General features: G+C 31.1%; 4 protein-coding genes across 4 annotated transcripts; 2 read left to right on the forward strand and 2 right to left on the reverse strand.

The window, feature by feature from the left end:
- Nucleotides 1-418: 418 nt before the first annotated feature.
- Nucleotides 419-1,411, reverse strand: LOC145760324 (uncharacterized). The gene is made up of 3 exons (XM_082574188.1): nucleotides 1,225-1,411; nucleotides 734-946; nucleotides 419-578 (listed from the first exon to the last, which is right to left on the reverse strand). The coding sequence occupies exons 2-3, from the start codon at nucleotides 919-921 to the stop codon at nucleotides 419-421; spliced, it is 348 nt and encodes a 115-aa protein (XP_082430314.1). The 5' UTR covers nucleotides 922-946; nucleotides 1,225-1,411.
- Nucleotides 1,412-2,638: 1,227 nt separating this feature from the next.
- Nucleotides 2,639-6,691, forward strand: LOC145759088 (uncharacterized). The gene is made up of 11 exons (XM_082572829.1): nucleotides 2,639-2,793; nucleotides 2,912-3,084; nucleotides 3,273-3,415; nucleotides 3,626-3,737; nucleotides 3,824-3,889; nucleotides 4,054-4,296; nucleotides 4,403-4,585; nucleotides 4,649-4,744; nucleotides 5,146-5,382; nucleotides 5,451-5,497; nucleotides 5,642-6,691. The coding sequence occupies exons 1-11, from the start codon at nucleotides 2,761-2,763 to the stop codon at nucleotides 5,701-5,703; spliced, it is 1,395 nt and encodes a 464-aa protein (XP_082428955.1). The 5' UTR covers nucleotides 2,639-2,760; the 3' UTR covers nucleotides 5,704-6,691.
- LOC145759087 (WD repeat and HMG-box DNA-binding protein 1-like) lies at nucleotides 6,595-10,004 on the reverse strand. The gene is made up of 2 exons (XM_082572827.1): nucleotides 8,405-10,004; nucleotides 6,595-8,330 (listed from the first exon to the last, which is right to left on the reverse strand). Exons 1-2 carry the CDS (start codon nucleotides 10,002-10,004, stop codon nucleotides 6,694-6,696), a joined length of 3,237 nt encoding a protein of 1,078 aa, XP_082428953.1. The 3' UTR covers nucleotides 6,595-6,693.
- Nucleotides 10,005-10,624: 620 nt separating this feature from the next.
- LOC145759893 (biogenesis of lysosome-related organelles complex 1 subunit 6-like) lies at nucleotides 10,625-11,760 on the forward strand. The gene is made up of 2 exons (XM_082573748.1): nucleotides 10,625-11,154; nucleotides 11,372-11,760. The coding sequence occupies exons 1-2, from the start codon at nucleotides 10,784-10,786 to the stop codon at nucleotides 11,493-11,495; spliced, it is 495 nt and encodes a 164-aa protein (XP_082429874.1). The 5' UTR covers nucleotides 10,625-10,783; the 3' UTR covers nucleotides 11,496-11,760.
- Nucleotides 11,761-13,133: the final 1,373 nt, after the last annotated feature.

Genomic DNA, 13,133 nt, shown 5'->3' on the forward strand with positions numbered 1-13,133 from the left:
CGGAGTTTTTCAACACAAGGTGACTTTTCCAAGGGCAAAATCAGGAGGTTTTGTTATTCGAAAGATACTGGAAAAATCAACTTATAGTAAATAACAAAATATAATCATGTTTAAAAATTGGCCAAATTTATTATAAGTATCCTTAAAACATGCTGTTTGTCTAGATTATGTTACCGATCTACAGGATACCGCTGCCTCTATCATTGCTTCTGGCAGAAAAAATGAACCTCGGCACACGTGTATGTTGTACCCCCAAGGAAGGCCTCCATTTCTGTCCGAAAATTGCATAAGACCAGATATGGAGATGGCAATTTCCCAAAAAATTACCCGATTTAACAACTAATAAGTTTAACTTTCTAAAGTTTAAAAATTTTTCATGCATTACTTTTAACGAATGTTTTATTAAAAAAAAAAAAATTTAGTTTAAAACAGGTAAAACAAATCCTTTGTATTGTGTGCTAGGAAACGTATTTCTTATTTTAGTAACAGCACAAGATGGTAATGGAACTCGAATACTTTTTCCCAGGTATCCCCAATGCCATCTTACCAGTTGTCTATATGCAAGATGTCTATACTTCCTGAAATAATAGAAAAAGAGAAAGTCAGCCAAACAAGTTAAAAAATTAATGTTACGTCTAACTTATTCAACTTTATAACTAATTGAAATAACAGCATTTTATCACAACTATTACTGATTTTGTTTTACCAAAAAACTTAATTTAAATATACTTACTTGTGCTGGCTACTATTTATTACACCGACATCATATTGCTGTGTATAACCAAACAAAGCGGTTTGTAACACCCATGGATTTAAACAAACCGCTTCAAATCCAGGGTGCTCAATGATGCAAGGATCTTTTGGTCCAATGTTTAATTTAGAAATTTCTTTACAACATACTGATTGGTATACTGAGTCCATAGGAAGGCAGTTTCCACACAAACACCTGTAAAAATATATTTTGTTACTTAAATACTCAATGCGTAGGTGTATACTATTTATTTTGACTCAAATATATACTGCAACATTTTTTTGAAGTTATTCAGCTACATTAATCATAATTTAGCAGTTCTGCTATTTGTTTCAATACAGGTTGTGCGCAGGGTAGAATAAAAAACATGAAAAATAATTATGTACTAGTGGACTAGGCTGATTAAGCTTAATACAATTCCAGTTACAACCATTTAAAAAAAAAATTTTTTTCATTAATTAAACAAGTAATACCTGACGTGTTTAAATCCAGCTTACCAAGCATTATCTTTAAGGCGATTTTGTCCATTTTGCTCAAATTCATGAACCACAGAAACAGGGGTGCTCATTTTTAAAATTTGAGCATCGCTATATTCCGGCTCAAACATGTAGCCTGTAGAAAATAGTTGGTCAACATCAGCCTCAGAACCCGTAGAGCTACTACAACTATCAAACTTTGACATAATTTACTTTACTTAAATACTTTAGGACTTTATTGAGAAACAAATAGTTTATTCGGCGAAAAGAAAAATGTGCACGAGGCCCGCAAACGCGTCATAGTTATTTTCACACCGGTTCGCGGGATTTTTGCAATGTCAATCTTCATAATTAAAGAACTCTACTATTAGATTATTAAAAAATGTAAAACTTTTTTTTAAAAATTGAGAAAAAATCTGTTAACATTATAAGATTAAAATATATTACTGTAACTAAAAATACAAAAAACATGTCGCATGCCCTTTAAACAAAAGTTTTTTAGGGGGGCCCCCTGGTGCTCTACCTCGTAAGTTTTTTTAACTAAATAAATAAAGCTAAATAAGAAAAGGCCGAATCTTAAAAAAAATAAAACGCGGAAAACGCGTTGACTGTTTATTTGTATTCAGATTAAAATTATTTTAAAAATTTGACTGCATTATCCAATAGAAGGTTAGTGTACGCTGGGGTTTAAAAAAAATGTCTGTTTGTCGGTATTTGGTTAAATTAAACAGTCAACTAAATTTCGAGTTTTTCGCGTTTTATAATTTTAGATTCCCAGATTCCGTCTTACGCTTTTTTTTCATTTCCGTTTCCTTTTTTTAGGCCACCCGGTTTTATGTAATATCAATTTAAAAAAGTTAAAAATAAAATCATTTTGCGCCCAAAACTGTAAAGACAACATGGAAAGCTGGCATCTTTATTAGCGTTGTCCGCCGGTTTAAACGAATATTACTAAAATGAATGCGGAAAGGGTGGAATGTACAAGGGAAGATTAGGGTAAGGTTATAAAATTTCTGCCCATTCCGCATTTTATAAACTTGGTGGACGACGCTAATAGAGCTTCCAAAACTCTAGCCTGACAGTTTGTAGTGTTTGTTATAAGTTTGTATAGCTCTTCAATTACTAATTTTTGAGGGTAATTTGCACAGGGGAATATAAAAATTGGTCACTTATCTTATGCCTTTTTATTTTTTGTTAAAATGTGTAAAAGAATTGTAATTAATTTGTAAGTTATAAAAAAAATTACAGCTACCTTCTTAACAACAGATTAATTTTCAGTGATAGTCATGTAGAGACTATTTTATGTTTAAAATGTAAAATTGGAAATTTTACATTTTGACATTTAGGATAAATACAAAGGAAAGATTAAAATAATATTTGCTCACTTTTTTTTGGTATTTTTTGCAGATAAAAACACCTATTTTTTTGAGGATAATAAGATTGTTTAAGTTTCCTTGGGCATTGTCTTAATTTCGCTTCTTTTGGTGCAAATTTAATCAAGTTTTAAACTCTCTATAACAAATCACTGGAAATATGTTAAGTCAAACTCTGAAAGCCTTTTTATTGGTAGGAAAAAACATATGTACTTATTAATTTTTTTTTATAAATTAGCTTAATTTTATTACCCTTTTTTTAAAACTTATCAAAAATTATTTATCAATAAATAAGTTTATTTCTTATAAAGGCTCTAATCTTGTTTTCAATAAGTGTACATTGCAAAGTTATTCCTGCATATATAACCTGCAATCTACCAAGAAATACTGTGCAACCTATATATCAAGTTTTCATCAAAGAGTTAAACCTTATAATAAACTGTTGTTCTTGTCCCTTCAATCAAACCCCTCTTGACAATTGCACGTAGGTCTAATTAATGTTTAAATATCATAAAAATATATATATATTAACTCTTAAGTTTAGTTTTTTTTTTAAAACAGTTTAGTCATTATTTTTTTAACTCTTTTCCACAAGCCCTTGAGATCTTTGTAGGCACGTATAAATTTAATGAACAAATTTTATGAAAATTCAAAGTTTATTCTTGTTTTTAGCAAAGACAGCATGTTCCCGATATGTCCCGAACCTGAACAGGAAGCTCGTATTCCTGCCAAACCTGAAACAAATGCTATATCTGATTTTATTCCTTTAAACAACAAAACCGTGATCGATAACCAAAATCCTATTAAACCCCAAGGTTACTAAATTTAATGTTAAAAATTTAACAATCTTAATAATATGGTATTTATACCATATATCACATTTTGTGGGACATGGTATTAAATTTAAAAAATTTTTTTGGGCATTTTTACTAATGCCATAGCAATGTCTGTCTCGATTGAGTTGTGCAAACATAGGTTTTCTCCCTACACAAACTTTTTTAAATATATTTATATTTTTTTTTCAGGGAAAACTGCTTCAATACAAGATGTTATTAGCATTGTGCTTGGTATTTTAATACTAGCTGCAGCTGTATTTATTTTTTTAATATGGAAAAAATATATTATATTGCCAAATAGGTAAATATTTTTATTACTTGATTTTAGTTTTTTTACAACTAGATAATTTTTGCAGAAAACTTAAATTAAAGTTTTTGATATTTTAGTTGTTGTGGAAATAGGCAATTCTACCAATCTACAAATGATTCTGATGAAATAAAAGAAAATATAAGGTTAAATAAATATAAGAAATAAACTTTGTGGTTAAATAATTTTCTTTCTCCCTTTTTTTCTACCTCTCCTTTCTTTTTTCTCTCTCTTGCCCTTTCTTTATTACAAAACCTACCTGTTAAAGTTAACTTTAAAATAGTTATTATCTTTCAATTTTTTTTTACAGTTTATCAGAATTAAATGAAAATCGTCTTTCACCGAAAACTAGTGATCCTTCACCTAAAGCTAGTGATCTTTCATCCAAGAATGGTAATTCTTCACTAGAAGAGGAAGGTCATCCATTACTGGGGAAAGGTGATCGTTTACTAGAGGAAAGTCATCACTTAGTGAAGAATACTGATCCTTTACCGGAGGAAGGTGATCATTTGTTAAAGAAAAAAACTAAGCAGGATGGAGCTTTATTAAAAAAGTAAGACCTTAAAAATCTGTTGTTTTTTATATTTATTTAGTCTTAATAGTATAAGCTGCAATATAATAGATTGTGAACTCTTTAATTATTAAAATCCATTTTTAAGGGTTGCTATTAAGGCATTTGGGGGTACTGACAACCGCTCTGATGTTGATTCCATTTCAATGGCTAGTACTTTAACTGCTCCTGATGCTTCCAGTTTAAATGAAGTGGATACAGGTCAAGAAATAAAAAAGAAAAAACCTGCAGCTACCGCGGTTGATAAAAGCGACAACAAAAAAGAAAAAAGGTTAAGATTCAAAGCATAAAATATTTTTATTATATTTTTAATATTACTATTTATAACATGCAGGCTACTTCAAGAAGATGAGGAAGAAGTAGTTGCCACTTACAGTGAACAGGGTAGAAATCCTGACCTTAAAGCAGAAGGAGTTGATGTAGAAAGAAAGTAAGTATTAATTGGTATTTAATCTTTGGGCCCAAAATAAGATTTAATAAAACAAGTATAAGAATGATGGCATTACCAGATCAAGTATAAGAATGGTGGCATTTCCAGATCAAGTATAAGAATGGTGGCATTACCAGATCAAGTATAAGAATGATGGCATTACCAGATCAAGTATAAGAATGGTGGCATTACCAGATCATGCCTACTAAGGAAGGAAAAAATTAATTTGGTCATGTATGTTGTCTGGTTCTAGACAAAACATATTTACACTACGGTCATCCTAAATTCTTTCCTACGGTAAACGGAACGTTGTTTTGTTTAGAGCCGGACAACCTACGTCATCCAAAAAATTAAACTAACAAGCCTAAACATTATTCAAAACACATTTTTTGGTGTGTTAGCGCACAGTTAATTCTTCCCATGCAAGTGGAAGGAGAACAAGAACATCAAATACGGAGAGAAGAAGAGCATCAAATACAGAGAGAAGAAGGGCATCAAATACAAAGAGAAGAAGGGCATCAAATACAGAGAGAAGAAGGGCATCAAATACAGAGAGAAGAAGGGCATCAAATACAGAGAGAAGAAGGGCATCAAATACAGAGAGAAGAAGGGCCTCAAAGAGGGAATTTTCAACAACAGTAAGTCGATTTTACCTACATAATTTTTTCTAACCTTAAAATACTTATAATATCTTTACTTAATTTAGGCAGAGAGATGAAGGTGGTCCTATAGTTGAAGAGAATGACCCTCCAAGTAAGGTTTTTTATATATTAAAGCAACCCTGCCTATATTTAGCCTATAGTTCTGTTTGTTTTTTTATAAAATAAGAACAACTCTTGTGATTTTGTTTTCCCACATCTTAAACTAATATAAAAGTGAGATTTTGTTTTATTTTAGACGAAATTCTGTTGGACTTCTCAAAAGTTCAAAATAAACCGCTACTGAAAATCAAATTGTAATCGAAAGCGATTTATATTTGCTTTCATACCTTTGGATGTACATATTTTGACAATCTTTTGTAAATATTGTTTTTCTGGAAAAACTGTAATTGTAAGTCAAACCCTAGCCTTGTTGAAAACTTAACAGGCTAGACATTATACATTTGTAGTTTGTAGTTACTGTACATAACTTTTGCTACTTAGTAGGGTTTTATTCATTGATCTATTCTTACTTTTTACTTATTTTAAATGAGATTTGCTTTTGCTTAAGAGATTTTAAAAATTTCATATGTAGAATTTCTAATTAGGTACACTTAAATCTTTCACATTGTTTAATACACGAATAACACATGTAACTAGGTATTTAAGGGGTTTTTATAATACTGTGGCATAGTTTGATACACTTTAGTTTTGTACATTTATAAAAAATTTCTGTAAATTTTGTATTTTTTAAATTACTACTGTGTTAAGTTTTCCACTAGTCAATTGGGGCCAAAATTTTTCTATGCCATGCTTCCATTTATATGCATGCATGTTATTTGATACTAAATTCTTTGGTGGATAACATTTTATACTGTGTTAATTTATTAAATATTTGTAAAAATGTGTTGTAACCTTTTTTTGCGGGCATAGGCATTATTAGGTGACGTTGTTAAAAGCAACCATAATATAAAAAAAAATCCTTATTAATTGTTGCTGACTTGAAAAAGATCTCAAAATCATAAAAGGGTGCTGCCATTAAGTTGCTACTTATGTGTTCAAAGAACCTGCCCAATTTTGTATATACTACTTTTTTGCTCGCATTAAGAATATGAACATTTACTAACCATCTATTTCACAATCAATGTTCTTACACAATAGCAACTTGATCAAATATAATTTCCTCATATTGTTATTTTTTATGAAGTTAACGTAATTACACCAAAGGTTAACTGAACAAATATTAGAACTTTGTTGTATAATATATAATGTTCATATCTAAATAAACAAATAAAAACCTTGTAACATATTTTATATTGCTGCAAATTTTTGCAGTTTAGATTTAACGTCGTTTTGGTTGTTTTCATTTTTAAAGGAATCAAGTTTTTGGCGGATAGCCGGAGAATTGTTGTCATCGTCGTCGTCAAGTTTTCGTTTCTCTCTGATATTGTTTGACGATTTTGCCATTTTGTTCCAGTTCTCTTTATCCTCTTGAGTCAGCGCTCGGAATGCTTGCATCGCCTTTTTACGAATGTCACTCATTGAGTCGTCAGGATTCTCCGTTTGAAAACTCGATATATTTTCCTCGATGTACAATTGAACTCCACTCATTTTTCTCTCTGATGAGTTTTTCTGTTCTGTTAATTTATAAGTTGTGGCACTTTGAGGACGCTTTCCTTTGGGTGTTGATGTTAAATTCAACTTTGATTGATGCTTTTCTTTCTTTGCAGATTCCTTTCCTTTCCTCAAGGAGCTAGACAATGACATCGTGCTTCTCTTCTGCTTTTTTAAATTCAATTTGATCCCGTCCAGTACACTTTCACCTTCGACTTCATCCACCTCAGGTTTAGAGTTTAATTTTGCTGACGATTTCTTAAATGGATTCACTCTTTCATTTTGCTCAATATTTACTGATGAAACGCTAGAACTCTGGGTGCTTAAGGGTGAGGGGGTAACTTTACTTTGCCCCCCTTTTTGCCATGATGTGGGTGAGTTACTATACCCGGATTGGATCTCAGCTTTGTAGTCTTCTTCTTCCTCTTCTTCACTTTCTTCTTCTCTCAATTGTTTCTGACTCCTCTCAACCTCCTCTTGAGCTTTTTGTTGCACAACTTCAATCAACCTTTGCGCAAGAGAAGTTTTCTTAATCCGGGATGCGTATTTTATAGCAAGATTAATTGAATCGCTAGTTGCCATCATGGAGCAAACTTCATGAGCTTGAAAATCCTGATCCGATTTGCACAACAAGGCAAATAGTTGCATCAAAACTTGTCGAGTTTTCTGCTGGGACTCTAGAGTGAAATTATTATCGGTTTCGTATCCTCTGGACTTGAGATAATCATTGCAAGTGGAAAACAACTTAGTTTTCCAGTATTGCTCCTCAAATTTACTTTTGTCTGTGTTTATCTCACATAAAGGCAGTTTATATTCCTGTACGGATAGAACTGGTCTCGGCAGAGTAGGTGGGTATGTTGTACCTTTACACAGAATACATCGAATTTGTTGTGGATTTTCCATTAGACCGACAATCCAATAATGATCGTGTCGACTTTTTGTCATTTTTTCCATCTCGGCAGCAGTTGTCCAAGCCTCACAAAACGAGCGGTTCATTAAACGAAGAACGCCTTTACTATCACAGCTAGCGGGCGTTCCTTCAGCAGTAAACCCGAGCCAAGTTAGGGTCGATGTCTTGCTAATTGGTAGTGGTCGTCCTGGTACAACATTCCGTGGTTTACACCCACTCCCTACGCCAAGTTCAAGCAACATAAAACCTAAGCACTGATTCATCGAGAATCCCTGGGTGATGTGGTATGCTATGATCAGTTGATCTGTGTGGCCAGCCATGCAAACCACTGGTCCTGATATGCTGAATATTTGGCGCTGAACCCCTCCTATAGAGAAAATGCGAACCTGATAGTCATTAGTACATGCTGCAATCCAACATTCTCCTGTAACATATAAAAAAAAAAATTTGAAAGGTTTTTAGGACAGAATATTCTTTAAATAGAGGTTCATTGATTACCTATAGTAATAGCTTGTATATCTTCTCCCTCGTTCATATCAATACTCCACTCTCTGTTGCTATCCCATGAAGTGTAATGTAGACATTTTAACTTGCTTGGTTTGTCTTCGATTTCGTTCGAAGCAAAAACTACTGCCTTGTATGACATATCAGCCATCGTAAAAAGATCATGATTTGTGAAATGGATCGGATGGTGTATTCCCTGGTTGTGAAACTCAACATCTATTGCATGGTCATCGCTGTCGTTATAGCAACGAACGAACCCAATTTGGTTCCAAACCATGAATCGGTTTGAAAGGTAGCTTGGTGTAGAACCAGACTGAAATGGTGGCTGCATTATACTCATTGACGAATGGCCTTGGTTAAGATTCTCTCCCGCAACTGGAGGAGGATAAGAGTTCGAATCTTCATCAATGATCTTAGATGGTCGGAGTAAAGGAGCTTCTGCTAAGTCTTGGTCAACATCTTTACTTGCGAGGACTTCTAAAGTTGATGGGATAGCTGGAAGATCAGCTATGTCATCATTATCTTCTGCACACTCATCAAAAAGTCCTTCAATATTTGGAGGAGGTTTTTTATCTTCCGAAGGATCGTCGGCCATCATTAGATCGTCATTGTCATCATCATCAAAGAGAGCATCAATTTCTCCTCGTGTGGGAACATCTGAGGCTGGCTCCGATGCGACAACATCATTTAAAACTCCAACCTGACCCCTGGTGTCAGAAAACACAAGTGAATTGTTTTGTTTCGGGTTCCATTCAACGGAGCAAATGCAAGTTTTAAGAGGATGTTGTGATTTCCTTACACAAGTTGTCGTTTCAACATCCCAGACCACAATCCAACCATCCTTAGTTGAAGCAGCAAGGAACCGACCACACAAGGAGAAGGAACAACACTGGAACAAGGAAGTTGTGACATCCGTGGTGAAGTGCTGATCCTCCGCCCAGGTGATCCTTGCGAAGATCTTAACTCCATCCTTGCAGGGAACAGCGATGTCTTCTCCTGTGGTCGGCCTCCAGGAGATCTTCCCCAAACTCTTAGAGTTCCCAACATCATTGGAAGAAGGGATCACAGGAATAGTTTTCTCACATTTGTTCGATTTTAAATTCCATATTTTAAGATTACCATCGCAACTACAAGACGCTAGATATTCATCTAGGGGGTCAACCGCGACACTTAAAACCGGGGCTTGGTGACCCAAAAAACAATCTTGCTTCCCCGTTTTTAAATTAATTGTTTTAATATCAAAATCACTGGACCCAGCGCATATAAAAGTTTTTGATTCCGACACGTTTATGTTGGTTACACTTCCAGTAAATCTTGCAAGTAGACCATCTAGTTCACATTTTGGAAACGTGTATTTCTCTATTGAATTTGTGTTTGAAGCAACATATAGTGTCTCATTACAGACAGCAATGCTCGAGACATGGTCTCCGACTTTAATTGTTTTTGCGTTATCGTCTTCAACATCTTTCCATATTCTTACTTTTCCGTCGCTTCCACAGGACACAAATCGTGCTCCTTCGTTGTCGTAGCAAACCTCAGTTGGGCCATTACTATGCCCATGAGAAAGTTTCAACGTTGTGTTAGTAGAGGACATTATTTAAACTTAATAAACGGCAACAATTGGTCCTAAATTGAAATAATCGTAATTGAAAAACGACAGAACGAGTACAGACAGACGGTTAACTGAAAGTCTACAAACGGTTTTTAAGTAATAAAAGAGGGTTTAACTAGTGGTAAAGGACTTTTTTACAAAGATAATTTATATAAAAACTGTTTTGTCAGCAAAATTACCAAAAAATGTTATGCGTTAGTTATTTAGGAGACATTTCGCGCCAAAAAAATATCACGTGACTTTTATTTACTTTTTATCTATCTTCGTTTAAAAAAAATTTTACTTTACAAAAAATTAAATATTGCCCTTTTTTGTTTTAAATTTTTATTATAAAATATTTTAATTAGTTTAAATGTAAAAGAAGTTTTTATATACCAAATTTAATAATCTGTTCTTATGTAGGTATATGACATATTTTTGCAAAACAAATGCCATATATTAATCATTTTAGTAGTAAATTAATTTAATAATTTAAGTTAATAACTACCTAATAAATCTAAATCTACATTTTATATTTTAAGTATTTTCGAATTTGTTCACAAAAAATTAAAAAAAAAAAAACTTTCGTTACGCCTCATTATACTTCCAACTTTGTCGCCTGTTGCATATCAAAACTTAATTCTGGCATTTAAATATTTTAAAAATGGCTGTTTGTATATAATATGAAGTATTAAAGCAGTAAAAATTATAAAAATATATAAATTAGTGACTTAATTACCGACCTTTTTTGGGTTTATGTGAATTTAATATTTTTATCGCAAATGGAAATGTCAAATAATAATAAAACTGACAGCGTCTCTCGAAAAACGGAAAATAATCTCGAAAAAACTTTAGATAACACACAACCATGCGAAAGGGAAGATTTAATATCAATTCCAGATAGTTTAAATAACTTATCAGAAGCATTTTTCGATCAGTTGAAACCGGGGATTTATACGACCGAAGAGAAATTTAAAAACGTTGCCGAAAATCAGCGCGTTATGATTGAAAGTTTAAAGCAAGAAAATGAGAAATTGTGGACAATAAGTAAATTGGAAGACGTGGAGACTTCAATGGCATTGATTGAACATTATAGAAAAAAACTTTTAGTTATTAAAAAGGATATGAATCAAATCAAAGAAACATCAACTAGGTATTTTTAAAGTTTTTTTTTTATTGTAACATATTTTTCTGTAAGTTAAATTGGAGGCATGGTGTAGTGGTTAAAACACTCTGCTTCACTACATAATGTCTTGGGTTTGATCTCCGCTGATTCCTAACATGCAAAAAAAAACAATTAACAGTTTAATTATCAGTTATTTAATATCAATAATATTTCAAAAAATTGAATAACTTTATTATTATTTCAGATTAAAAAGAGATGCCACTCATCTTGTGAATGTGAAAAAAAATGCTCAACTAAGAGAAAATGATAGAAAAAAACGTGAAGCTTTAGCTGAATATGCTTTAACAGCTAAATTTGAAAAATCTTAGTTTTTTTTTTAAATATATATTTTATTTCAATTTTTATCTAATAAATTTACAATATCACTGTTACCCTATGATTTTTATGATTATTTATTTAAAATATTTAAAGTTTAAATAAAATAAAACAATTTTTTTTACAGTTTTGCTTTTAATTTTAATTTTTTTGTTTGCAATTTTTAAAATATTTTCTATGCAGTAATTAAGACTAAAAAATAGTTTGTGTTGATTTTTTACATGATTTTTAAATATTGCTTTAGTAATTTAATCAAATTATTTTTCGTTGAATTTTTTTATTTAGGATATATATATATTTTTTTTAAGTATATATACACTGACTTCATAACTTATTTTTTAACTATTAAGTAATATTATATATGTGTTCAACTTTCGGTTTTTAAACTAGTTTCTTTTTATTTAATTTATGATAACATATCCTAATTAAATACTTACTTAATTTTATTCTATTTTTTTAGATGAATATCTTTTGTAAGTATTAGGTATTAAGATAATGGCAATGAATTAACAAGAAACTTTAAAATTGCAAAAATCAATAAGTTGAAATTACTTTGGGAGATTTTATTATCAAGTGAAGTTGGATCTATAGACGGTTAAATAAATTGATTCTTAGTTCTGAAAATATAATTGTTCTTAAAACTCAGAATTTTTTTGTATTTAATTGTCCTTGATGTAAGAAAGCCAACTTTATGATCTAAACATAGAGTAATTTTTGTTACTCTGACCCAGTCTCAAATTGACCATGGCATTTTTGGATATCATTAAAAATGTAAACTAATATTTAATCTGCTAATTTTTTGGGTATTATCAAAAGTTCATGCCATTTACAGCACCTTCATTAAGGGCACTACAACATAAAAGCACTGGGAATTGAACCTAGGACCTTATTTTAATGTGCTGTTTTAAGAATGTATTTAAAAAAATGGAATTTTAAATTTAATGTTATTTTTAATATGATAAAAAATATCATTTTCTTTTAAAGTATATAGCAGTATATTAATAATAAACAGTCACAGTTTACGCCTACCTACTTTATAATATAACAATAATAGCATGAATATTGTTTTAAATATCCATTTATACTATGAATATCTTAAACAATATTATTTTTGTAAAATTTTTTTTTTAGGTACTGTCATTCAATAAAAAAATGGTTAGTCAGCTAGTTAATATAATTACTAATCTATTATATACACAAATATTAAAAAAACATTTTTTCACAATTTTTTTTATTTAATAAACCGTTTACCCAAAAGCAATTTAATAAAAGAGTATATTCTTTTGTGTATCATATTGGGTAATGTTACAAATAGTGTATTGAGTTCTAAAAAACACAAAAGGAGACAAAAGGAGTTATTGTTATAAAAGTGCTTAAAGTGTTTAATTTTTTTATGTGTTTGTCGTCGAGGTAATATCTTTTAAAGTTTATTAATAATTTATTTTTTACGTATTATATTTGATTACATTTAGATTTAATGGAATATTTAATAACGGATTTTAATTAGTTTTTTGTAAAATAGGTATAATAGGATTATATATACTTTAAAATATTACTATTTAAATTTATTTGTGCTACTTTGCATAAAACTAATTTACTTAGTATGATTTTTAAAGTGTATGTTTGTCTTA

This window comes from Corella eumyota, chromosome 7, assembly GCF_963082875.1.
Source record: "Corella eumyota chromosome 7, kaCorEumy4.1, whole genome shotgun sequence".
NCBI lineage: Eukaryota > Metazoa > Chordata > Ascidiacea > Phlebobranchia > Corellidae > Corella > Corella eumyota.

What these genes read in the sequence shown, in the direction of transcription:
- LOC145760324 (XM_082574188.1), bottom strand. Translation starts at nt 921, where the DNA reads ATGGACTCAGTATACCAATCAGTATGTTGTAAAGAAATTTCTAAATTA. An exon ending in ATAAATAGTAGCCAGCACAA is followed by an intron (nt 579 to 733) that starts GTAAGTATATTT and finishes CTATTATTTCAG; the next exon opens with GAAGTATAGACATCTTGCAT.
- LOC145759088 (XM_082572829.1), top strand. Translation starts at nt 2,761, where the DNA reads ATGTTAAGTCAAACTCTGAAAGCCTTTTTATTG. An exon ending in GACAACAAAAAAGAAAAAAG is followed by an intron (nt 4,586 to 4,648) that starts GTTAAGATTCAA and finishes TATAACATGCAG; the next exon opens with GCTACTTCAAGAAGATGAGG. An exon ending in AGAGGGAATTTTCAACAACA is followed by an intron (nt 5,383 to 5,450) that starts GTAAGTCGATTT and finishes TACTTAATTTAG; the next exon opens with GCAGAGAGATGAAGGTGGTC.
- LOC145759087 (XM_082572827.1), bottom strand. Translation starts at nt 10,004, where the DNA reads ATGTCCTCTACTAACACAACGTTGAAACTTTCTCATGGGCATAGTAAT. An exon ending in TATACAAGCTATTACTATAG is followed by an intron (nt 8,331 to 8,404) that starts GTAATCAATGAA and finishes TATATGTTACAG; the next exon opens with GAGAATGTTGGATTGCAGCA.
- LOC145759893 (XM_082573748.1), top strand. Translation starts at nt 10,784, where the DNA reads ATGGAAATGTCAAATAATAATAAAACTGACAGCGTCTCTCGAAAAACG. An exon ending in ATCAAAGAAACATCAACTAG is followed by an intron (nt 11,155 to 11,371) that starts GTATTTTTAAAG and finishes TTATTATTTCAG; the next exon opens with ATTAAAAAGAGATGCCACTC.